Source organism: Passer domesticus, chromosome 16 (genome assembly GCF_036417665.1).
Source record: "Passer domesticus isolate bPasDom1 chromosome 16, bPasDom1.hap1, whole genome shotgun sequence".
NCBI classification, from domain to species: domain Eukaryota; kingdom Metazoa; phylum Chordata; class Aves; order Passeriformes; family Passeridae; genus Passer; species Passer domesticus.
Window position 1 is genome coordinate 11942080 of NC_087489.1, and position 26744 is coordinate 11968823.

General features: G+C 40.7%; 1 protein-coding gene across 5 annotated transcripts in view; it reads right to left on the reverse strand.

Annotated features, from left to right (window-relative positions):
* Positions 1–4427: 4427 nt before the first annotated feature.
* The window catches only part of GNAS (GNAS complex locus), a 128280-nt gene continuing 105963 nt past the window's right edge, over positions 4428–26744 (reverse strand). For all 5 annotated transcript variants that reach the window (XM_064391099.1, XM_064391100.1, XM_064391103.1 and 2 more), the window contains exons 6-12: positions 13481–13535; positions 13061–13134; positions 12580–12638; positions 10862–10982; positions 9769–9899; positions 9182–9249; positions 4428–8310 (exon numbers count right to left, since the gene is read on the reverse strand). In XM_064391099.1, the coding sequence (XP_064247169.1) occupies positions 8164–8310; positions 9182–9249; positions 9769–9899; positions 10862–10982; positions 12580–12638; positions 13061–13134; positions 13481–13535 (655 nt within the window). In that variant the 3' untranslated portion in view covers positions 4428–8163. The remainder of the gene's footprint in view (positions 8311–9181; positions 9250–9768; positions 9900–10861; positions 10983–12579; positions 12639–13060; positions 13135–13480; positions 13536–26744) is intronic.

The window sequence follows — 26744 nt, forward strand, 5'->3', positions numbered from 1 at the left end:
CTGAATAGCCCTTTGCAGATTGCAATATCCAAGCTTGCCTCACTTCAGGTCAATAAACAAAAGGTAAAATCAGATTAAACCGAACAAGTTCAAGATATCACTTAAAATGTGATGAAATATTAAATGTACCAGAAGTTGATTTTGCTAACTAAACCTTTGCAATTTTGCATGGAAACAATGTTGGTTGTCTCTTGGGTTTAACTGCATTCCCCCATATGGATTTGTGTTTTACAAAGTATCAGTGAAATGTTCATGACTAAAAGCACTTAGATTTACCTGAATGTCCCTGAAAGGTTTTATTATGCAGCAAATTGATGCAACAATTTTTCCCTAAATGCATATTTGACTACATTTTATGTGTAAAATATTCTTGAGTGATAATTTCTATCTAATGAGATTTTGATGAGGCAGAGAGCAAATTTTGAGATTTGAGACAGAGAGAGAATTTGGAGCCCAATAAATATAGAGTGAAGGTCAGCCTTGGTGTCTCTGCTGCATGGTTTGAGGAAGCAGTAAAAGCATTCTGGAAAATGAAAGTGTGTGAAGAAGAGCCAGATGTACAGGAACATGGAAAATTACATTATTTTTTCTTTTTGTACTTTTTTTTTTTGTTGTTATTTAACAAAAAAAACACAATGTATCAAATGCTCAAGTTTCAGTTCCAACAGCAAAATTTGCTCGATTTTTTACCAAATTATTTAACAACTGTATTTCAGGATTTGCTGCCTAAAGGGCTGAATGTAATACAGCTGATGAAATCATCCAACTTCATTTGGTTCCTTCCTAAAATACAGAAGAAAAATCCCAAACAGAAGAGCCAACTTCCAACAAAACTGTTTGCCTTTTATTCATACGTTTTTTAAAAATATCCACCCTGGCATTCTCTGTCATTCCCTCTGCTCCTTGCCCTCTACAAATTCTTTTAGCATAAATTTGTATTTTTGTAATCGTTAGCCCTTTACAAAGCAGCCAATACATTCAACTAGAGTTAAGGTAATAACTTTCCAATGGAGTAGGAAATTACAGCAGCATCATTAGGCTAATGAGTTTTGGCTAAAGAGTTCTTCCTTCTCAAGCAGAGCCTCAAGACGAAGCATTTCTGTTTGTACCTCAAGTACTGGTAACAGTTATTCCAGACATTGAACACACAACACTTCACCAGGTAACCAAGAATATTCTGAGACAAAACAAGGTGCTTTGGAGGTTGCTGATGTGATCTCATTCTAGTGTCCCTCGAATGTCAACCTAAAATATATGGATTTTATATATTGAGGATTGCTTTAAACGCTGAGCCTCCCAACGCCCCAAATGCTTCTCAAGATGAGCCTGTGGTGGAAACATTTTCTTGCTTTAAAGCAAGTTCCAGTTGATCTTCACGCTGATCATTAAACTCACCTTCACTTAACTATCTCCCAGCTCTAACAGTTCCATCAAGTGCCTTTTTTTTTTTTTCCCCAGCTCCTTAATTTGATAAATCTGGTCTTTTGGGATAGATCATTCTCTGACCTTGAAAATTTGTATGAGGATCCCAGACTGGGTCACTCACCTGGGGAATCAAGTATTTCCCCCCTATATCTCTTTTCCAGTGTCCAAGGTGATGGATTTTGAACTCTGAAGCTGTCTCATACCTTTCTTTCTGCTCTATTCTCTTATCAACCACACCATTACAAGAGTGAGGGGGGTGAGGACAAGAGAAAGCAGCTGAGCCCAGAGGCAGCAGGGTTTGGGTGATGCTGCAGGACAGAGCAGCTGGCTGTTGAGTTTCCCAGTTTTAAATCACAAACAGGTTCCCCAAAGCTGCTGCTCGTGGCTGCTCTGGGCTTCCAGGCTGCCTCACACAGACAAACCCCTGCAGCCCAGCAGAGCTTTGCCCTGTGAGAAACAGAACTCAGGGTTAGCACCAAAACCGTCACAATTTGAAACTTCTTTTTGGATGTTGTGCCTTCAAACAGTAAGAGAACAGAGATTAAAACTACTGAGGTGTTCACCAGCCCTCACACCCCCCTCAGGACACATCGCCATGGCTCCACCTCAGACCAGTCTGAAACACTTCCCATTAATACTCTGAGTTCTTCCACAGCATTTACTTCTATCACCCAACCCCTAATTTGTCTTTTTGTGGGAGCCCTTCTCATCCTGCCAACAGCAAACTGAAAATGTAGCAAAAAAAGAACTGGAATGTGCCCCTCTGATGTGGCCATTCCCAACCCTGACACAGCTGCTCCTCCCTCTGCCAGCACTGGCATTCCAGTTGCAAGAATGACACAGTTCCAAAGTCACATCAAATACCAGAACACTACAGACAGAAACATTGTACTTCACTATTAATAATCCACATAAAATTCACAGCCTAAACCAATGGTTTGTATGACAGAACAACAGAACGGAGAGAATTCCCAACATTACTGCCTCTGTCCTAGGCTTATCGTTCTCCAAACTTGTGTAGTAGTAAATTAAAATAATTAATTAGCCAACTCATTCAATGAAATGACTGGGTAAATGAAAGTGAACAGATAAATTCACATTTTAATTTTGAATTAGCTCACATTTGTCTGCTGGTACCCCAGCATTAGAAAGCATGTTACACAAAAATTCCTAGTGTCACCATTTTCTCCCTCAAAAATTTGTCCTTCTCCCTGTCTGGGACAATGTTCAAAGGTTTTATTTTGTTCTGTCATTCAATAATTTTGAGTCAGACTTCCTAAGTGAAAAAAAAAAAATTAGGAAAATCTGTAAGTTTGTTTTTTGGTGGATTTTTAATTATCTATTACATATTTGGTCAGTTATCCATGTTACAGAGGTATCAATGGTGTTGTTACCCTGGGGAATTCCGTTTTCCACGGGACCAGGCTAAATTTATAGGACACAGATGTCAGACAAAAACCTCCACCTTATTATTTTTACATTTAATGCAGTGAGAGATCTTATTTGCCTTCCCACCTCCTCCCATGTTGCTTTTCCAGGTCAGATTTGTGCTTTATACTGCACCCATTTTTCTCAGCTCAGTACACTGAAAGTAACCAGGATAAAAAGAAGTTTGAGCTTTTAATGAGAATCAGGGATCAAAACAATTAATTCCAAAGCCATACTTATGGCTCAAGTTTTAGCAGCCTGTGCACGACAGTAAAATTCTGAAGCAGTTTTCCCTACCCTGACACACATCCACTCACAGGACTGAAGCCAGCTGAGTATGATCAGGATTAAAATAGGCTCACTCTTGGAATTTGTCTTGTCAGTCACCAGAGGGATTTTTTAGTGTCAGGCTTTCATCAGCAGAGCTTCAGAAATCCCCTTTGTAGCTTATTTTATTTACAAAGACGCTTCAAAGGTTGTCATAGAACAGGAAGATTTTTTTCCCAGATGAATTTTCAGAGATAGCAAGCTGAGGAAGAGGGCACAGTTTAGTTTTGGACTGCAAACAGATGTTTGCTTATAAATATTTTTACTGTTATACAAACTCGACATGTATTTTAGAGATGAGGACCTGCTCCTGTGTGAGATTTCCCCTGATAGCAATCTATGGCCCTGATCCTGCTTATTAAATTAGTAGGAATTTTAACATCTACTTCCATGGAAGAGGTCTTAGGAGTGCCAGCATTGTTAGGAATACACACAGCACAGTAGGTACAGTTGGGGGAAGAAGAGGATTTACTCTCTTCCACAATGAGTCACATAATTTTATAACTTAGAACAACTTTATCACTCTTAAGACATTTGTATAGCACCAATCACCAAGAGCATTGTCACTAAGGCACTGGACTGGTACTCAGCTGTCACGGGCTCTCCTCCAGGTCTGGGGTCAATCTCCTTTGTTTGTCTTTTGTTTTTACTGGCACATAACTTCTGACATTGGAAAATAAATAATACAAAACATCCTCCATCATTTACAGGAACAACACACCACGACGAATTACAAGGTGCTCAAGTTCTGAAGCCATGAACATGAATAGATCTGTGCATAGATTTACTGGCAGGAGGAAATTAGCCTGCAGGCATCAATTCTGTGCAGCACTGTGGAGCAGTGTTAGCTTCCCTTCCTCTGGAGTTAGGCCATACCCTCAGTTAAATCCTGCCCTGATGCCATGAATCAAAACACTTTCGGATAAATGAAGAAAAGCCCTCAGGACTCCTGCCTATGACAGCTGATCCAGGATGCCTTCCTAGGCTTTTGCATCAAAGTCTGCTCCTATCAACTTGCAGAGCTCCAGTTTCAGCCTCTGAGAGCAGTTTTTGATGATTTCAGAGGCAGCTGAATCCTTTTCTAGTCTGCAGTGGATTTATCTCTCCAGATTATTAAAAAAGAAAAAAATCTTTAGGAGTTATCCCTGCAGGAGTTAACTCTGCTGCACCACACTGAATGTGTGCTCTGATGCACAAATTACTAAAAGCTCTTGGGTTGAAATAAGTTACTGCAAATGCACAGTAGCTGATTTTGAAACCACAACATCTCTACAATTTATTATTATTTTTACAAAATACCCAAAGTGATCAGACCATATTGTAGGTTACTGGCTTGCCGAAGGTTGTTTTAAAATCAAAACCATTTCTGAGTTACAGAAGTGCCAAAAACAATCTTGAACCAGGTTTGTTTGTTGTTTTTTTGTTGTTTTCTTTTTAAACCAACCCCCATCCAACAAAACAGTTGTATAACTTAAAACAGAAACAAGAGTTTGTGTTGGAAACTGTTGAAAAACCAACCCACCAAAATCACGCTTGAGCAGAAGCCTTGTATGGCAAAGATTCAGCTTAGGGCAGTTTAGTGCCAACCCTCCATAGGTTTACAATGGAAATACTGACACAACCTCAACTACAGTGATGCAAATGTGCCCTAAAAACACTGTATTTGCTTTTATTAATAAAAGTGGTAGTGTTTACATTTGCAGGTATCTTACACTTCAGCATCACGATGAATACTGAGTAGAATGAGTTAAGTTTTGGCTGTAAGGTCAGAAGTTTCCAAACAGATGAATGAGACAGAAGTGACAGTCCTCAATCATGAAAACAAGAAGTTCAAATAAATAAATAAAACAAAACTAAGAAATATGGGTAAGCATTAGGTTGGAATGGTTCAATTAACTGCAAATTATGGCCACTAAATTAGAGACAGAAGAAAACACAGTTACTTATTAAATAGCAAGCATTAAAGCTTTATGGTTTTGTATTTAAAAAAAAAAAAAAAAGGAAAAAGCTGTTAAAAATAAGACTTGCATTTACCAGGCCACCAAACTGCATGGACTAATAAAGAGACTAACAAAGGCAATACTGAGACATTAAGACACACACACGCTCCGTACTTGTGCAACTCAACCATATTCAAAACAATTGCCTTTTTCCTCACAATAAGAAAAAAAAAAGCATCCCCTAAACATATCTGTTCATATAAAGCTTTACGTTTCTTAAACTGTTGCTGTCTTACATAGCTCATTGTTATTATGTGTCCTCCTCATCAGAGGAAGAAGCTTATTTTGTTAATTTTTTTAATGGAGGTGCTTTGTTTCTCTCAGACAAGAGATTACATTCCTCACACCACTACAGGTTTTCTCCATTTATAAATTTGGTGTTCACACCAACTCCTCCTAGGCTTAAAAAGATAAGGGTTGGCACTAAAACAAAGATTTTGGCTCCTGTAACTAAAATTAAGGCTCACAATGAATTTCCTTTCCACTATGTGTGTCCCATTTTTACCTAGTGGAAACACCAGCCCTTCACCTACAGGCACTGGATACATTCTGAATTGGAGGGGCCTGATTTCAGTCATGTTTTCTACAGTTCTACAAAGTTCAGGTGGCAACTGTCTAAACCTGTGAACAGGAAAGATCATTCTTGAAAGGTGAGTAACAACTGCAGCTAAGATTTTTTCAACTATTCAGTGTTTTCTGGAAGTAGTTCTGAATTGAGATGGGACAGTAACTCCCTCACATCCCTGCTCTCCAGTGAAAATGGACTGTGTGATTCATTTTAAGACTTTAGCCACAAAAGCAAATGAAAAGTCACAGTTCTGAACAGTTGCAGTTCTTAGTATTGAAAAGGCATCCGATACCTGAAGCAAATCTAGCTGCACAGACATCACTGACCACGCCCTCACTTCAATTTAAACTGGATCTCTTCCCAAACAAAGAAAGCCAACACGGTCTCTTGGGTGGAGGGAAGCTAGTGTGAAAGGCAAAGAGGCAAGAATTTTGGTGTCTTTGTTTCTTTTCCTTTTAAAGTCACTGCAGTTAAGATCCAGATCAGTTTAGGGGTGTAAATGAAGGGGGAACAGGGGTGTTTGAGTAATATAGGCTAACACTGTTCTAGATGTGTTATTACAGCTGTAATTTCTGACTCTGTACAAATTGTACACGTAGGTTTAGACACATGAAAAAGTAACACACTCACAGAGACATAAAACACCTAGGTATAAAATATAAAGCAGTGTAGTAGTTACTAAAATTACATGCTCTCTTATTGCTACAGTGATTTTTGCTCTTTTTTCTTTTTACTGTACCACATGTTGTTCTAAGCATATAATTTGCATAAATTATTCAAGTTTAAGAAAAAAATCCACACATCTTCACTTTTAAGCTACTTATATAGTTAATATAAAACAAAAAAAAAAGGTTCTAAAGTATCTCTTTATTAAAAGAGAAATAAAAATGTCATTTGAAACTGGAATTCAGTGGCCAAATCCAAGGGCAGTGCACACCTTGTCATTCTGGGAGTCGTTGCCCACGCAGCGCAAGCCGAGGTTGGTGGGTATTTGGCCCAGTCTAGAGATGGTCACCAGACCTGCATGATGCCCTACGTGTCTGTTATTGTTCTGGTTGTTTTCTTTTTTTTTCTTTTTTTTTTCTTTTTTTTGTCTTTAGCAAAAAAAGGACTATGAATGACCAAAGACTAACATTTATAATTTGTAGCAAAATTTGGTTTTATGTAGAAACAAGCCATGTTTTGCATTTGGATAGAGATTTAAATGAATTAAAGCTAAAAATTAAAAAGCACGATGCTGCAACATCTGGTCACTTGTTGAAGACCTCACTTTTAAAGTGGTTAAGTTTGCACAATTTGTACTTTTTTCTTTTTTTTTTCCTTTTTTTTCCTTTTTTTTTTTTACTAAACAGTATTTTTCCTTCTTTTATAAACCAGAAAAACTAAACTACAGATAAATTTTCCCTACCTTGAGCTAATGCTGCAGATAGGGTTGACAAAGCTGTACAGCGCAATCAAACATACTTACATCTTAGCTCATTGTACAGGTACAGCCATAATCAAGGCACAAAGATCTTCTACAAGTTATTTTCAATAAAGTTGTACAAAATAATACATTTTACAGTCTGTACAAGAATAATAATCCAGCAGTAAAATAAAAAATGAGGGAAGGGAAGAAGAAAAAGAAGGGAAAGACTGTGAGGACTACAGTCTAGATAATGATTTTTAGAGCAGACGGGATCATCAGTGGACAAACTGAAAACAGTGTGTGGTTAACTCTTTCTGCAATCACAGGCCATACGCAGTTCAATTCATAAATGTCCATGGTTGTCTTTAGACCACCAAGACTGGATTTAAAAATACCCTTCTGAAAGGTAGCAGTTGGTTTTTGCACTGTCTAGGTCTGTTGGAGAATTGTCAGTATTTCCGCCCAAAGCCACATTACAGTCAGAGAACCAAACTCAAGGGTCTGTCTTCAAACTTGGTCTGTGACTTGGCACCTTCGTTACTCGGATGCAGTGAGTGATACAAAGTGGAGATCACGGGTTATAGGATTATGCCCACAGCAGTGCTAAATTACCTAAAGTTTTCTCTCCCCCAATTTTTGTTTCAACGTTTTAATTTTTTCATCCCCAATTCTTTCAGGTGCTCCACATTCAGGGCTTTTAATTAATTAGGTTTTATTTCGTTTTTGTTTGGTTTGCTTTGGGGTTTTTTCCTCTCTTTTTTGTTAATAACAGTGTTAGGGAATCCTCATGGAAATGGCCTTTTAAGTGTTAGGGGCCATCTCAAACTGTCCGAGGGGTACAGAAGCAAGCTTAGAAGTGCTGCTATTGTCCAGCAAGGAGAAAAAGTTGAGGGGTGCAAATCAATGGGAGATTCAAACAGTTCTCTTCCACCCTATGTGGGCAAGGGTGTTTCTTTTTTTTTTAATAAGGAATAAGGAGTCCAAAACACAGAAAAAAGTGCTCTCCATCACAACAACTCGTATTGGCGAAGGTGCATGCGCTGAATAATGTCCCGACAGTCATTGAAAACCCTCCGGATGTTCTCTGTGTCCACGGCACACGTGAAGTGAGGGTAGCAGTAGTGCCTTCCATCTCCACTTGCTGTGCTGATTCTCTGTGCAGAGCAAGAGAGAGACACTGGGTTAAAAATAAAACCCACTGGGGGAGCCCCGACCCGTCCCCAAAGCTGGGCTGAATGAAGGCGAGGGGTACACGTGTGAGCTGGGCCTGCAAAGAGTGCAGCTGGGTGGCAAAATGCACACTGAGCTTTCACCTGAAACATGGAATTCCAAATGATCAGAATTATATGGTGAGCTGGTCACTGCAAGCTGGGGAATTTCAGAGAGGAATGAGAACTCAGGAAAATGCCATTGTTTATATGCAGCTTTGGTGGATTTAGCAACACAACTCCTAGTCCCTTTGGCCATGAAAAAAGCAGGATCTTGCCTCCCTGTAAAAACTTTTATCCCGGCTTTACACTTACAGAAAGCCTCCCCCAACTTTTTGTTTTGTTCCATTTTAAAATGAGTCCACAATTTGACTGTCAGTCTCACCATTACAAATAATTGTAACAATATTAAAAAAAAAAAATCTGTGTCCATTATAGCTTCAGCTGACCAGTAATGGGAAAGATAATATGAAAAAAGCATCAACATCTGACAAAGGAGGCATCTTTTGATTAGTCTCTATCTTTAGAAATAATGCATGGAATAAAAATCTGGCCACATTAATAACAGGAGGACTTCAATAATTATTCTATTTAGGGTTTCTTAATTCTCACCTATTCTTTTACTGTTTAATTATGTACAAACAAATATCCAAAAGAAACAGTAGTAAAGCTCATAAATATAACAGTGGTTGATGCAATGTGAATGTTAAATACAAACAATACAAGAAATGACAGCACTTTGCAATAGCAGAAGGTGAGTAAGAGCTTGGATTTAGAAGAATCACAGAATAAATATGCAAAGAAAGGAAATACTTACAAGAAACTCGTCTCTAATAAAATACTTGGCCCTTGTAACTCTGGGATCCTCACCAGGCTCTGGTGTTGCTGATTAATAATAAAAGAAGCAGCTTATTAAAACAGGTGTTTTCTGGTAATAGCACCTAAAAATCTCAACTTGTTCTGGTTTCTGCTCATATATGACAGAAATCCACTTGGCAAAACTGACTGTGAGACAAGACAAACCATGACATTATTTAAACCAGCAGCATTTCAGGACAATAAGGGAATATTAGAATGGCCACAGTACCAGGCATTTGGCAGGTAAGAGAAATGTCCACAGGCAGGATTAGGGGGAGTCCTGAGGACACATTTGTGACAAAATGTCAGACTGTGATCTACACCAAAGAAGAAGGATTTTGTCACAATGGAATTATTAATATATTAAATGTTTAAGAGGCAGGAATCTCTCATTACTAGTACCTTAAATTCAACATTGCAATTTGGCTAAAAGACATTGATGATTACATCTTAAGAGCTTTCAGGTCTTAGCTGAAGCTACCAAAACCATCACAAACGTGATTAACAAGGAAATGATAAATTGCAAACAAAGCTTAAAAATCTTACCATCATCTGGTGTAGTGTAGCGAGCAAATTCTGGAAAGTAGTCTTCAATTTTAGATTTCCCTGCCAAAACTTTCTCTGCTAGCAAATCTTGTTTATTCAGGAAAAGGATTACTGAAATGGTCCGTAGCCACCTGCGCAGAATGGAAACCAAACACTGTGAGGAGGCACAACCCAGATCATACAGAAACTTAAAATAAAGTTAGTCACACATGTCTGGGGACAAGGTCATATGACACACTGGAATGATTTGGAAAGGTTCCTTTTATACCTGAACCCCAAGGGTGTAATTCCAGGGTGCACACCCTGAGGGTGCTCCTCACTTTGTGCTGTTAATCCAAACCCGTCCCAGGGGAGCATTTCCACCTCCCAGAGCACTGCTCCGTCACTACTTTAATTACTTCAGCCTCAATATGGCAACCACCAATTAGCAGCTGTGCAGAGCTCTTTGCAATGACCTGAGATTAGAAACATTAGAGGTGGGAGGCTGTGACCAAGGAACCAGCCCAGACTGTGCCAGGAGATGTGAATAACAGAGCTGTTAACCCTGGTGGGCAGCCAAGCACCACACAGCTCCTCACCCACCTTCCTCCTCAGCAGGTGGAGGAGGAGGGAAGGAAGAATGAAAGCAAAAAAATCTGGGGGTCAAGATAAAATATAAATGATTGTTTAATTAGTGAGGGATAAGTAAAAGCCAGGAGGAGACAAAACAAGTGATGCAAAGGCAATCACTCACCACCTCCTGTGGGCAGACCAATACCCAGCAAGCTGGGTAACCTCCCAAAATCCCCTCTTTTCCCCCTTACTGCAGAGAATGATGTTATGTGGCATGGATCACCCCCTGGTCAGCTTGGATCTGCCCCCCTGTGTCCCCTCCCAACAGCCCTGAGGATTCACTGCAGGGACAGAGTGGGAACAGAGAGGGCTCTGCACACACTGCTCAGCAGCATGAGTGTGTTATCAGCATTGTTTTGGGCAAAACCCAAACCATGGCACTCTGTGAGCTGTTATGGAGAAAATGAACTTTGTCCCAGGCATTCCCCCCCACGAGTAGTGACAGGAGCAGCAATCCCAGTGAGCAGAGCCTCTCACAGACCTGTTGTTCCAGATACTCTTGAAGAGGTTTAGTGCCTCCTGCAGCCGATTGGTCTGGTTGTCCTCTCGGATCACCATGTTGTAGCTACTGCTCGCCACCACAAATATGATAGCAGTCACATCTAAACCAAGAAATACCCTTTAGTTAATGCCAAGCTGCAGAAGAAATATCCAGGAGTCATGAAGTTCAGTGAGAAGCTGCCAGACTTTCAGCTCCCTGCAGAGAACAGGCTGGGATGCTGCTGCTGACAGCTTTTTAAGTACCAGGAATCAAAAAAGAAAGTGAAGACACCATGGAAGACAGGCAAGGCAGGCCCCAGAACTGAAGCTGACAGAATGACAGAAAATGTAGGAAAGAAAGGAACTGGAGCAAGAGAGAGAAACTGAAGAAAGCCAAGAAGAGAATTTAAAGATTTAAAATGTGGAAAGAAAATTGGAAACAACAATGAGCTATCAGGAAAGGACAGGGAGGTCCTTGGGGGGAAACCTCAGGACAAACAGCACTTTTGATTTGTGTAAAGAGTAGTAATAACAGCAGCAGACTGCAGTGAGTTCATGGTTAATTGCTCTGGTCCCCCTGTATGTGCTTTACTGCTTGGAGCCCCCTCTCCTCCCTGGGAGGCATTCCCAGGATCAGGATCAGCATCCCTGTGCTGCTCCAGCTCCTCACTGACTGCCAGGCTCATCCACCTCGGGCACAGCAGCAGAACAGATGAGTCAGAGCATGAGGCAGGAGAGGAAGGAGCAGAGGTAAAACCCAAACAAATCTGTTACTGACAGCACAGAAGAAAATACTGCCCAGTCCTTCCACACACACAGACAGCATCCAGGTGATTCTGTGACAGGGACTGCAGCAATTTGCCATGAATTCCAAGTTGCATTCTGCTTTATTTATTCTTCAGGATCTCACTGTAACTTTTCTACAAAAAGGTGGACTTTTTTTGTGTAACTTCATTGCTGTCTTGTCCAAACAACAAAAAAGAGAAAATATTTTCACCAAGTCTAGGTTTATGAAAACCTGTGTGGAGAAAGGTTTCTCATCTAAACAGATACACAGTAAAACAAAGAGCTGCAGTGAAGGTGCCTGCCACACTTCAGGAGAGACACAATCTGCCTTACTGCAGGGAAAGAAACCTGGTCTGAACTCATGGGGACACTGGTGTGAAGAGACTGCAGCTCCCACCAGATGTGTCTAACCAGAGAGATGCTCCCTACAACCTCATTCTGCATTACTGGGCCACTGCTGGTTCAGAAAGAAGTACCACAACAGAGCCAAGTGTCTGCAATATACACAAAAATGGGATAATCTGATTTTATGCCTGTAATAATTATCCTGTATTTTGTATTTTGCACAGGCACATTCATATGTAAACCTGCATGTGGAGGACAGAACATGGCTTGGAATTTACAACTCTCAGAGCTGGCAAATAATGCACAAAGCCACCTCCAAAAATACTTGATTAACTGAAGAGAGGGAACCAAAAAAATGGACAAGTTAAGTTATCAGATTTCTCTCCACCTGCATTCTCCTTGAAGATGTTCTATGTAGTTACAGGAGCTTAGGTGTCAAGAAAAAACTCAATCCTGTATGACTGTTAGATAACTCCTTACTGAGCTACATGGAAACATGATGGATTTCACACAGTTGAGAAAAGGAAGATTAGGCACTACAATTCTGCAGAAAACTTTTTATAAAGCCACCAGAAATTCTAATCCTACCATTAAAACACTGGATCCATTTTCGGCGTTCATCTCGTTGCCCTCCAACATCAAACATACTGAGAAAAAAACATAAATCCAGTCAGAATCATTTTGTGCTGGGATTTTTGTTTGTGTCTGCATGCAAACAGAAAAGGCAAGAAACTTTTAAGACTTCTGTGTTACAGAAGTTAAAGAGAATCTTGGATTACAAGAACCTGAACAGGTAAACAGTCCATGAACACATGAATGCAGAGAAAATAGATTTAAAACATTTTGTTCTTTGTGATTTAAAATAAAGCACACCAATTTGCATTTCATTTTCAAGCCAGACTACTAAATTAGAAAACCATAAAATACTTGCTTTCTATTAAACACCAATACTTGTGAAATACAGTAGGCTCAATGAATATATGGTAGGCTTTCCTCCCAGTTTACCTTGGTATTTGTCTGTGTTATATTAAAAATTGTAAAAACATAAAAAAGAAAGAATTATACTTACTGAAAATTTACTTTATCCACTTGAAACTTAGTTTCAAAAATTCCTGATGTCAAAACTCTGCATCTGAGAAGATCCTAAAGCATAAAGGGAAATGCATTAATTCAACACAGATACTTGGTGAGCTTCCATATATCCAGCAATGGAAAGAAACCCCTTTTTTCCCATGCTGGACCACAACACCAGGGAACAGCACTGGAGTGTTCAGTGTCACAGAAGCACAATGGAAATCTTATAAGAGATGCAACTTTCCACATAATTTATCTGTATAAACATAATGCAAAGGAAAAAGCCATTTTTATGGAATACTAAATATCCACAATGCATGGCAATAACTGAAATGGTGATTAGAAAATTAATAAATTACCCCCAAAGATGAGGGGGCAGATAAACGGTGTGATTTCCTCACAAAGCCCCACGTACCTGGTCAGAGGGGGTGTACTCGTTCTGTTTGACTATGTCAATCTTGTCTAGAAAACTGCAAGGAAAAGAGAGAAACTCGTCACTCTCAAATCAGACAAACTTTCTGATGCTTTGGTAACTGACACCTCCAGCTAAATCCTGGTGCATTTTAATTTTCTCAGGCTCACAAAATGATAAAAAAAATCACACTTTGGGAAGGCAGAATTTGTGTTTTTGTTCCACTCCCAGCAGCAGCCGGCAGAGGGCTGAGAGCAGCCCTGGGATCCATCTGGGAATCCATGGAGCCCTGGCCACCAAGAGCCCGGAGTTGAGCTCGGGTCATTTCTTCACAGGGATCCCGCAGAGGAATGACTCCAGAAAACTGCCCACACGCACCTCCCCAGAAAGGAAAATGAGTGTTTTTAAACAACTGATCAACTCTGTATTCTTTAGATAAATGGCAGCCCTAAAGCAATCTCAGTACAAGTGAGAGGGGACACTGATTTTTCTGTCAGCTGCTGTTTCAGTGGTTCAGTGACTTTCTGGACCAGCAGTTGGCTAAATGGGTAATAAGAAATATATTTCGTTTAAATTCATTAGGCACTACCTACAGATGATACTCTGGAGCATTTAAATTTTTTTTACCAACTAACTATAACCTCCTAATTATCTTTCACTTCAACTCAAAGAGCAAAAACCTCAAGGAATCAGTGAATTCTGCTTTGCTGTGGTGGCAAACCAGCAGCTCAGGATGCAGATTTTGTGGTGCTTGCCCCCAGTCCCACTGCCCACTCCAGGTCCTCTGCAGGTGCCCCCCTGCTCAGCCCCTTCCACTTCAGCAGTGCTTTGCCCCTAACATTAATGATTAATCAGCCTTTAAACCAATAGGCTTTGAGCTCCCTTGGAAATTCCTCTGCATGAATTGTTTTCCCTCTGAAGCAGAAATCACAAAGGAAAGGTGAGTTTTCCCTGCCTCTTTAATGTGCACTAACAACAGTCACAGCTCCAACAGGGGAAAAGGGAGCCCTGTCAGATTCACAAATCAAAAACCCAAAAAACTCCCACTAAAGCCACCCCACGACCCAGCCCCAGTTTCAGCCCCAAGTGACTTACTAAAACACCTAATGAGGAGCAGGGAAAGGGGGAAAAAAAAATCCTGTATATTTTGACAGCTGCTTCAGTGCAATGCCCTCTTCCAGATGATGCTTCAGAGACACGTGAAAATTAATTTTTGTTTAGACTGAATGACTGAAATTTAAACATATTAAAATGTATCTTAGTTAACACGTTACAAAAACACGTGAGACAAAGTGCAAAGATCAATTTCTATCATGGAACGTGACATGGCCACAAGGATAAAGTGGTGACAAACTGTGCTCTGCAATTTGCAAGCTGGATTTTTTCCTCCTATCTTCCAAGCTGTTAAGTAATTTTTTCTTTTTTCTTTTTTTTTTAAATCCAAAGGGAAGATATAAAACTCTCTGTTCAGTACACAGAGGATGTTAAATAAGTACAACAGCCCTGAGTTCCAAGTAGCACGAGTGTTTCCACCCTGTCCTCTCCCCTCAGAGCACAGTTTCAGAATCACGTGGCAATTTCACAAGTTGGAGGATGCTTGAAAAACGTTCCGAACAGAACATGTTCATCAAGATACAAAGGTGATTACTGCAATCACCCAGCCTTTCTGTATGAATTTATCCAAGCAGAACATTTTATGCTGGGTTCCACAAGAGGTGGATTTTTGGTTTTGTTTTGGTTTTTTTTTTAAATTTTTTTTTAAATTTTATTTTTAAACACTCAGCTAATCAGCTTAATGGATTTTGGAAACTGAAAATTAGAAAATAACAACAAGATATTGCTAAAACCTGGAACTGAAAGTACAAACCTCTTACTGTTGTTTATGCAGACTATTTTTAGGCCTATGATTTCCTTGAAAAACATCAGCCACATAGGAGCAGTAGTACTGTACTAGAGATGAATTCCAACAGCAATGCTCATGCCAGGTGAAACAAGCTCCAATGGAATAAACATTTATTCTCCCCCCACCAAAACAAGCTCCAACATTCAGCAACATCTGCTTCCCCTAACAATGCTCCTGGAGAAGGAAGCCTTTCACCGTGTGACGGTCACCAGAAAACCCCTCCTGCTTCCAGGGCATTTTAGGGAAAATGGAGCAGAGTTCCATGAAGATTTCCCCTGTGCCTTCCATCAAAGTCTGCTCCAGCAGCTTTAGAAAGGGCTAGAGGCGTTAAAAAGCAGTTTGATTTTTTTTTGCTCACACGTAAAGAAAAGGGATTGTTCTTTCAATGTAAAAATAAATGTAAGGAGAAAAGGGGAGAAGAAATTTGATCTGCTCTGATACACCTAAAATAAGGAGCAACAGCGGGAGCATGAGAGCTCAGAAAACATCAATACACTGAGTTCAGAGTCTTCTCAGTCAATGTTAGTCAAAACCAAACAATTTATCCAGTAAATTAAACTAATAATCCAGTCAGATGAGAACAAAGCCCAATTCAAAATAAACACAAATTCACCATCATTAATTTCTATTTTTAATTCTTGCTATGCTCTACCCAAAACATAAGTGAGGCCACTTGAGCACTACTTTGTGTGCTGAATTCACTGCTGTGAGATTGTTCTAAGCCTACTGGAGACGTGCCCACCATCTACTGTGTCAGCAGTGAACTTACAGGGAGAAACAGAAGTGACCTTGATGAAATAATTCACATAAAACTGTCAAACCACAAAACCAAATTTTATACTGCGAGCAAGCCTTGAACCAAGTTACAAAGTTAGTGTTTTTTTGTTCTGTAAAATCTTCCCAGAGATTATATGGAAAAGCTATTTTCCAGAAAGCAAATAGATCATTCAGCATCGCTGCCAATTCTCACTTTGGGCCACATTTTGGACATGACTAAATAACAGGATCAGCTACTGCTCTGCAAAATTCTGTCACGTAGTAAGAGGCTCTTCTGCCCGTGTTATAAAACATTGATACTGCTCTGACACACACTGACAAAAAACCCTCAAAAGACTTCAGGTTATTTGTAGTCAGCAACACTGAGAGGAAGCATCTCCAGGACAGCACCAGTTGTGTCTCCAGATATTAAAATAAAAGGTATTAACAAAAAATTAAAACAATCTGAAATAATAAAAAATGCTGCATTTTTGTGTCCCCTTTTTTAGCTTAGGGAAGGAAAACCACACGTGAAGTGTTCCAAGCAGATCTTTGTCACAAATAAAGTGTCTTTAATTTAAGGGCAGATTCACAGAGAGCTACAGAGGTTTTCCTTAGCCCCAGCAGGTCTAAGTAATTAAACCATACATGTATCCTCAATTCTTTCCAAGTTCTAACTAAAACCTATTATGTCCAAACCACGTCCCAATTTTCAGATGAAGATATATGCCAGCACCTGAGTTATTCTGGAGGTCTCTCATCCAGAGAGAGCTGCTTTATCCCTATGGAGGGAATTTCCTGAATGAGCAGAGCTGCTGCCAGACAAAAACTGCAGCTTGTTTTCCCTGCTGGAAAGGTGTGTGACACACGAAATCTCCCCCCAGCACCAGCACAGCCTCTCTGGCCAGGGCAGCACAGGAGGGAACTCAGGCTTTTTTCCTCCAGCATTTCCTGACAGCCTTCTCAACAAACAGCAACTGAAATGTTACTCTCTCTCATCTGACAAAATGGTTGGCACACAGGAATTAATTTTTTTTCCTGCTTTGTGAAGAAGAGCTTTTGTTTTCAGCCTAGAACAACACTGGAAAGGTGTCTTCAAACTGACAACACACCTATATTTGAAGAGCTTTATTTCCATCAGGTTTTTTTTCTGGTCAAGTCATAACTTGAATTTCCATATAAAATGTCTCCCTTAAAAGGCACAATTAGATCTCATCTTCAGTGTCAGAAAGATACTTCATGAAATCAAGATTTCAATCCCAGCTAAAGACAACATTTGTTTATAACTCATAAGCCTCAACAGTAGCACTGAAACTCTGCATTTGTGAAGTTCCTTGCCTCTGAAAGCCTCGAGGTATTTTACAGACAGTAAATCAGACTTCCAGCTCCTGCCTGCCCTTCACTGAGGCTGCATTTCCTGCCTCCATCATCACACCCCAAAATGTGGCATAACCCTAATTTAAAGGCAGGCACACTAAGTAGTTAATTGCCCCAAGTCCCTTGAGTCAGTGGAAATGATTTTCCATTTTTCATTTCCACTGAGTCATGTGTTTCTACCAAGATATTACTAAGAACCCACCAGAATATTACCAAGAATTATCAGGATTTTACTAAGAATTATGCTGGCATTTCCCCTGATCACCTCTAAAACAGTCTTTCCAATTCAGGTTTCTATGACCAGAAAGAAATTAATTTTTTCTTACTGATCACCCTAAAGACCAAACTGTGCAAATGTCCAGCGGGTTTTTATTTATCTACACCCTATCAGAACCACAAAGTACTACTTAAAGTAGTTTTAAGCTGAAATTTAACTCAACATTAACAGTGTTTATTGTAAACAAGAGTGCGTTTTTTATTTTTCAGAACAGACCATGCTTCACTTCTGCTTTCCTGCCTTTTCAGTCCTTGCCATAATCCTTTATGTTATTCAGCAAGGCTTTCTAAAAGCTCTGCAGTTAACTATTTGGTAAATTCTTTCTTCAGCTATGCTGTCTATGCTGAGCCAGAGACACAGGATGAGTACAAAGACAGAAAACTCCCTTTTAAAATGGTATTTGTGTGTGAACAAATTGACTGTCCCTCAACTCTGTCCCTTCCTGCTGCTCAAAGCAAGCAGGGGAGAGAAGGGAATCCTGTTCCTTAAACTGGTGATGAAGATTTCAGCTGGTTTATTTTGCAAGAGGAGCAGAACAGCAGGAAGAGATACAGAAATGATGCAAATAAAACAAGCAAATGTTCGATCTGCTGGTATTTGTGGTGTCCTGCAAACATGAACAGCACGTGAAAGCAAACCTGTCAGATTTTTCCTCAAATTAAATTAAAAATCTAAGTTGGGACATCAGTAGATTCAGACTGTTTTTTACAGATGTACTGGTATTTTCTATTATTTGCAAAAGGGGAGCTTTTACTGCTGAGGTGGTCACTGAAAACGTGCCACAAACATTACTGGAAAATTAAAAATGCTCAGAAAGGCACAGCTCTTTTTTCTGCCTAAACAAAACTAGATAAGGAGAGAGAAAATAAATCACAAAGCCTTTGTAATTACTTTAACAACTTTACAATTAGGAAAGAGAAAAAAACTTTCACAGAGACAGGCACAGAGGGACAGTACTGTACCAAGTATTATTGGTATAATTAGGAGAGCACTATTTTGCACCTAAAACCATCTCATATACGATGTTCCTGTAACAACATTCTCCATGTCAGTCCTCAGACATAAGGATCCCATTGAAAACCAGATTTATGCTGGAAATGAACCTTGAAATGTAGCGTAAGACGTGAACAGAAATAAACCTAAAGTCTCCAGAAAACTTTCCCAAGAAGCTGCAAACACTTTTTGATTTCCAGTTTCAAGTCAAAGGGTTATTAAGATTTCGTTATGGAAACTGTAAGAAAGGTTTACAAGTAGTCTAAAGCTCAGAATTTAATTATAGATGGTGTCAATGCGTACACATCCCAGAAAAGTGATTTTGAGAGCGGCCCCAGCTGTAATTCCAGAAGAACCTCGAGCATTCCAGCCACTTGGAGGCGGAGGGGCACCATGGGTCTAATTTTGAAGCAAATAATGAGAAAGCTGAAAAGTATGACTCCATATATTTGGAATCATCTTGTGGTAATCAAGGTTACAGTTCCTTATATGGCGTGGAGAACATGAAGCACGCACAAAAAATAGAGTATTAAAACTATGGGGTACGAAGAACTGCGGCTATCCCAAAAAATAGGACGAGCCAGCAAAACCCCCTTCAGTTTTGTGTCTCTGGGAAGTTCAAACCTTGCCCTAAAAACGAGGCTGGTTACGCAGCCAGCTTCCCAAACTGCCTAATTAAAGCAGCGTAACCCGCCGGGAGGCATGAATGAATTTCAGACAAACCCAGCTAAGGCAAAGCAGCCTTCAAACACTGCCAGGGCTCGAAAAGGGAAATGGGGAAAAGGTAGGAGAAAGAGAAAAATCTATTTAAAGAGGTTGTAGTTGTCTCCTTTTTTTTTTTTTTTTCCTTCCCCCTCTCTCTGCCTGTCTAAAGTTAGTCTGGCTTAGAGGATGCACTAACTTTCCCAATCAGTTTTACATTACAGCACAAGTCCAGAAATAGCTCCCAGCCGCCTTGGCCTCTAGCACGGTTGCCATGACAATGGAACCACAGGGCTATAAATAGCTCATCAGCACCAAATCTTGTGAGACACATCTGGAATGGGGCCAGCCCAGCCCCGGCCTGACAAATAAAAATAGGCACAGGCAGTTTCAAAGGCTGCGAAGGTACAATGTGGCTCGGGCTGTGCCGAGCAGGGCAGGGAAACGGGTTTGATTGCTTGTTAGCACGAGATTTATTTGATAGGAGATTGGGAGAGGTATAAAAGTCACTTTATTGCATGCTAAACAGCCAGCCTTTCTCTCAGGTCTATTTTTCTTTCTTTTCCCCACCCGTCTGCAGCACAACCACCCTGCTTTTGAAACTGTAACAATGCAGCCTTTTGCCCAGGAGACCATTAAAATAAGGAAAAACAGAAGGAAAGAAAAGAGATCTTCAAATCTTTCCCCCCCCCACAACTATTTCTGTACGTTTTTGGCTCCAGTGCGTGAGTGCTGCTGTGGGTCTGACAGGCATCCTGGCCGGGATCCTCCCGGGCTGGAGTGCTCTGCTCCAGCTAAAATCAGCCTCAGCCTGCTCCCTGCCTCCAGGAGCCTGGACAGGGACGTGGATCCCAAATCCCTGCGCCAGGGCTGCTCTCAGCATCCCTTTGGGACAGAACAGAGCCACAGCTTATCCCATCCCACTGCCCAGCAGCTCCCTGCCGCCCCACTGCCCTGGAGCAAGCATTAGTGGGTGAGAAAATGCCATATTTTTAGCACAGGCTCTTGATCAACCCATTCAATTACATCCAAATTATCTGTGTGGGAACAGAATGTTATGTCAAAAATGTTATTCAGTGTATTTGTCAATATTACTCAACAGAAGCCATTTGTATAATGAGGAGATTCAATATTTTCTCCGGCGCAGGAAAGCAGCAGCTCAGGAACCAGACTGAAGTTGTGAGACTTCGTAATTTCACAGACACTGGAAGTAGTAAGTCAGCGTGATATAACACAGAGAACACCACTCCCAAAATATAAAAATCCTAGTTGCTCTATCAAAAACCAATAGAGACTACAGATGGTGATCAAGAAACTGCAACTATAATAAGCATTAAGGCACAGTAAAATATCTTCTGTCTGCCAAAAAGGCACCGTGCACGCGCTCCACGCAAGCTGCACCATCAGCCCACAGGATTCCTTTAGGTCCCTACATGGATATTTTCATTGCTAAAAATTGTGGAGTTATTTTCACCCAGGCTTTGAGCTGTATGTAAACTTCCCTGCCCTCCCCCTGCCTTTACCACATCCACTCTGCTCCCCTGCACCCGAACAATGCAGGAACAGCATGGCACAGAAGGATTTTGGAGAATGCACTTTAAATTTATTGCTTTTTGTAAAGATACTCCAAGTTAGTCTAAGAGCCTATCACCAGCTGCAAGTTTTGATTTATATAATATAAAAATTTATTTTTTTCTTCCTTAAGAAAGCAACTCATACATCATTACAAGATAGCCCTTTCTGGCCCACGTAAGGGACAAACTTTCTCATTTTGTCTGGGGGAAAGACGAGGAGGAGATGGCTGTAGAGTAGCCAACACTACATGGGATGACCACTTTTCCTGTTTTAAATCTTTTTTAATTGTAAGGTAAAGTCACAGACTGACAACAGACCTTATATATTGCAGAAGAAACAAAAAACTGCATCCCTCCTGTGCTCTGTGGGGACTGAATTTGGAGAGAAACTTGAAATTTAGTAATTTTTCACAATCAAATCTAATTTAAATCTGTCAGGTTCAATAAGGATCTTCTTAGGTTTAAGAACATTTGCTGTTAACTTAGACTAAGGAGTCTGTTTAAGTGAAGTCAAATTCAGAATTAAGAATTTTAAATGAAATTTTAATATGAGTTTGTTTGAAATTCCCCATATTTGATTTCAAATAAGGATATAAAATGTTCCTTCAATCTCAGGTGCCATTTTTAAAATGGCAACAACCTACGTATGTTTTAGGTGTACATCTATAGGTCTACTGTAGGCTGCTCTGAGCAATTAAAACAGGTGAAACTAATGGGATATCCTTTCATTGTGTTTCAACCAAGTATTTTTATCAATCTTGTCCTCACGGTCTGTAGCTCCCTCCAGTGCCATCAAATCAGCAGAATTTATTTCAGCTGAAGAATTAATGACATCACTAATAACAAATATTAAAATTAAATAAGATAATTTAATAACAATTTAAAATATTAATAAAAGTGCATTCAGATGATAAAATAATTAACAAGCTTAACACTCCATACTAGTTTCCCCAAACTGAAGAATCAGAGCTATCTGCAAAACCAGATAAAATGGAGGTTTGGACATTTTTTTCAGCTTGTGTGTTGCTTGTAAATCTAAACCTTAACAGGGAGAATTCAGAACCAGACACTTTCCCAATCAGTACTGGAAAAATGGGCAACATCATTTGTAACAGGAATTTTAGGGACAAGGCTCAGTGGAGCTGACAGGACCTCACGTGACAGAAAAGGAATTCTGAACCAAGCCCGAGTTTCCGCAGGAATTAAGGAAGCAGTGATAGCTCAGGGAAGGAATCAGGCCCCAGATGAGCCCAAACAATGGAAAACAAACCTCTGCTGCGTTCTGAGCAGGGTGGCGAGGGAGGACTTCACATCCCTATTTAAATACACTTGTACAAAAATCTTCACAAAAATAGTTTGCGCATATTTAGATGCGAGATATAAATCCAGCGCTGGAATCTTGTCTGCTTAGGCACCACCCCAGCGGAGATTTCTGGTCAGTACTTTAGGAAGCTGGGCTCTCTGGCAAAAAGGCAGTGATTTTGAGCCTGATGCTGCTGACAGGACCCTGAAATGTTCATTTCTGTCCCTGGTGCTGCGGGCAGGGCTGCAAGGGTCTCGGACAGCACCGAGTACCTGCTGGGCTGACAGTCCCACACCTCACAGCAGCTCACACTGCAGCTCCTCTCTCCTCACAGGAATGTGGCTTCCCCCCTCCTTCTTGTTTAAATGTTCTTTCAACCCAGCAAAAACAACTCCAGGCCTCTGTAAAAGCAGAGGCACAAACTGGCACCTGGAGTTGAAAGCATCGGTGAAGAGCACACCTCTCATTTGGAACAGAGTTATAATAATACAGTTATTATTTTTTTTTCTTGAAAACATTTGCTTGATCATGCAATTTAATACCAGGTAGATTTTAAAAATATCATTTTAAACCAGGCAAATGATACAGAGCTGCAACAGCATTTTATAGTGTGAATTTTGAGCAGTGCAGGGACACTCATCTTGGGCTACAGTGAAAAGCAAATATCTGGTTCTGTGTTCTGCTGTATAACAAAATGAAGAAGTCAAGTTTAAGTGCTTGTCTGTCCCTGGCACACATTACACTCAGGCAGATAAAAGGAGCAAGAAATCAAGCTTGAAGCCAAAATCAAAGGTAAATAATAAAGGTGCCCACACTGCTTCTGTGCAAAAGCCATTCACAGGAGTCACCATGGCTCTGGAATAGTGCAGCCCTCTTTTATTCCCCATGAAAAACCTTTCAGTCATCCAGTTTCATGGTTCTGCTTTTTCAGAGTGTTTTGCTACTCTTAAAAGGAAAATCTACTACAGACCCTCCATCTTTGCTTATTCACGTGCCTGTGACAGCACCAACACACACCACTGACTATGCAGTGTTTCCAGAACTGCATTTGGGTATTTAGTGCTTTTAAGCCTGCAATTAAAATGGACACCTCATAGAATAACGTGGCCTTACAAAGACTCACAAACAGCCCTAATTTAACAAGGGACATGACAAGCCATTTTAGACTCTTTTAAATACAATATTTTGGCCTTCCCCCCTCTTCCCCCACTGACCTAACTTGACTCAACTCACTCTGAATTTAAATCATTACAAAAATATGAACTTCAAATCTCACCTCTGAAAAGACACAGCTGGCTATAAAAGCCCTTAAAATAGTACTAAAAACTCTAGTCATTCAAATGACTGTAAAACACAGTAGGACAGACTTTGCATTTACAAACCATATTCTAACATTTGCAAAATGTGTTTTTTCATGCGGACTTTTCCAAGCTGTGCGCTTTTAACGCTGGAGTCACAGAGAATTCAGAATGAAGTGTGCACAGGAAGAGTAAAATCCCTGACAAGGCACAACCTCCGCCTGTTTCCTCTCCCAGGCAGTCTCAGGGAGGTTTTCCATGGCAGTCCCTGGCTCACAGAGGAGTGAGGTGCTGCAAAACACGGAATCCAGACAGGACTGGAGTGAGGGATGGGTAAATTTTGGGACAACTCTTAAAATCCCTTACTCTCTTGTTTGCTTGTTTTGCAATGTTAAAATGAGGAAGTTGTTCGGCTGCTTTGGGTGGGATTAGTTCTTTTGAAAGAGCTTCATTGACTGTATTTATTTCCTATATAAAAGTGTTGTAATTACCTAAACAATTATAAAATGCATTATTCACACAACATAATTTTTTAAGCATTACAACCCCAAAATCCCCTCAGCAGCAGAAGACACAGTTCTGTCTTGAGGTGGAACCTTATACTCAGAAGAGGTAAGAGTGAATTAAGATTCAGGAGGTACCAGAGGTGACACAGACCCTTCAGCATCCTCACTGGCCCCCTTGCTGGCAGCCTTTACAGAGGCCAGGGACTGGGACATGCTGGGCAGGGAATCTTCTCCCACAGCCCTCTGTGCTCCAGGCTGTGCCAGAGCCCTGACCACAAACCACCCTTCAGATGAGGCTGGAGAGAACCTCTGAGCTGAGCTACCCTGGACAAAACTGCTCACTTCAAATTCCTGCCATGTTCTCTGGAAACCTTAACTCCAGTCCCACCTTTCCTCTGGAGATAGGGCAAGGAGAACAACAAAAGAAAGATTCTACCACTGTCGTCATGAAGCAAGTACCAAATGGTGCAGTGAGCTCTACCTGTGCAGGGAGCATGAAACAAACACCAGGAGGTGAAGAACTTCATCTCAGTGGGCATTAATTCTGAAATTCCACTGATACTGGTTTATGGGGTTTTTTTTTTGTTTATTACACTGAAAATAAACTATCACAGAGCTATGAATAACAACTCATTTTTGCACCACCAGTGGGTGGACTCCCCACGCCCCTGCACTCAACCACAGCCAGGCAGCAGGGAAGCCAAGGGAAGGAAAAGCCAACCTGAAGAGCCTAGGGTATGCACTGAAGCTCCAAAAAATGTCCAAAATCCATTAGATGACTAAAAGCCATGATTCCAGTAGAAGACAAGCACATCTTCACCATCTCTTTGTCTGCAGAGGGCAGTGTCTCATGTTTGCATCAAAATTGGATGAAAACGTAAACCTAAATTGCTCATTAACAGACTACAAATTTCCTCTTCTACATGAAAGAAACATTTAAACAGTCTCAGAAGAAGAACTGAACTAAAAAAGACTACAAACCATGGGTATAATTGCTGCTGTGGGAAAGACAAGAAGGGGTCTAAAATGGTATGTCTCTTCCCCAAATATTTCCACATCAACATTTGTTAAGTCCCAGCTGGGGCTTCTGGCTGCCCAATATCCAAGCCTGTTATTTTGCAAAAAGACATAAACCCAGCAAGCCTCTTACCATGTCTAAAGAATCACTAAATGATGTACAGACCCCTTCAGATTGCAGTCTAGGTTCAAATATATTTCTAGAACTTAGTGGCCATCAGTCAGAGCCCACAGATCTAGAAATAAATGTGCAATTCAAAGCTGTGCTGGGAAGTGGAGGCACGAGGCAGCTCCAGGAGAACAATCCTGGGCTGGCTCACCTATTGCTCTGATACCTGCAACTGGCAACTGCATGAGTCCAGAGTGCTGGAGACAATTCCAGGATTTCCATTTGTTCTGCATGACTATAATTAGAGCTTCCGGATCGTGGTTTACACCAAGAACAGCAGCAAAGGCTTCAGGGTGGAAGAGACTCAGATCAGATGGGTCAGGAGAAAGTCTGCAGAGAACACTCCCAGGTTCTGGTGAAAGGGAGGTGTGTTCCTACATTACCTACCCCATATCAGGTGCTTATTTATACATACACAGTCTATAAACACCATAACCAGATGTGGAACACAGCTTTTATCACACAACAGCACTTTAACTCCACTTCCTGTCCTCAGCAGCAAATTATTAATTCACCACAAAAAAGGGGTGTCTGAGCACAGCAACTGCTACGTTACACAGAAGTGAATAATATGGGACTACTAAATATAGCCACTCCTGCTCTTCTTCTACATTTTGCTGCCTAAGAGATTTCTGCAGCATCTTGCACACCCTGCCTTGCCCTGCACGGAGGGTGATGCTCAGAGCCAGTGACAGGTGCAGAGCTTTCAAAGCAGCACTTTTCCCTCACGCCATCCCACCCACGTTCAGCTCCAGCTTGTAAAGCTGCAGCTCTCTGCTTTGTAGGAACGCACACGCACAGGAAGCCCAGGGAACAGGCTGCCAACAAGCAGATGAGAAAATTAAAAAAGATCTGAGATGCTAATAAACCGTGCCAGAATTACACACTGCATCTAAATACAGGTTTGGAGGGAACACCACTGGAGTACTGCTGCAGATAAGCATATCCTTCATTTTAATTAAGGAAGAAAAGTTCCCTCTTTTGATGAGCTCACTTCCATTGGAGAGACCTGTTTTATTAACACATCTTAGGATTTTCAGTTTCTTTGCTTAAAGATAACAGAGTAGGTAACAAAAAAACCTTAAGCCCTATATAATTTACATTTGGGTCACTGACTTTTTTGGTTGTGGCTCCAAACATGAAGCCTTTAAAAAAAAACCCCAAGCTGCTCTGCAGCAGAACTTCCTCCAGTTACCTACATTAATTTTTATCAATGCAAACTGCATATGTTCAGTCTAAAGGTATCCCAAGGGGAAAAAAAATCTCTGATTAACATCACTGTCAAAAAAATGCAACTTTTTAAAAGCTGTCTGGGCACAACCCTGAGGAGGGTGCTTGAGGGAACCCTGCTTGAGCAGGGAGCTGGGACCAGATGGCCTCAGTGGTCCCCTC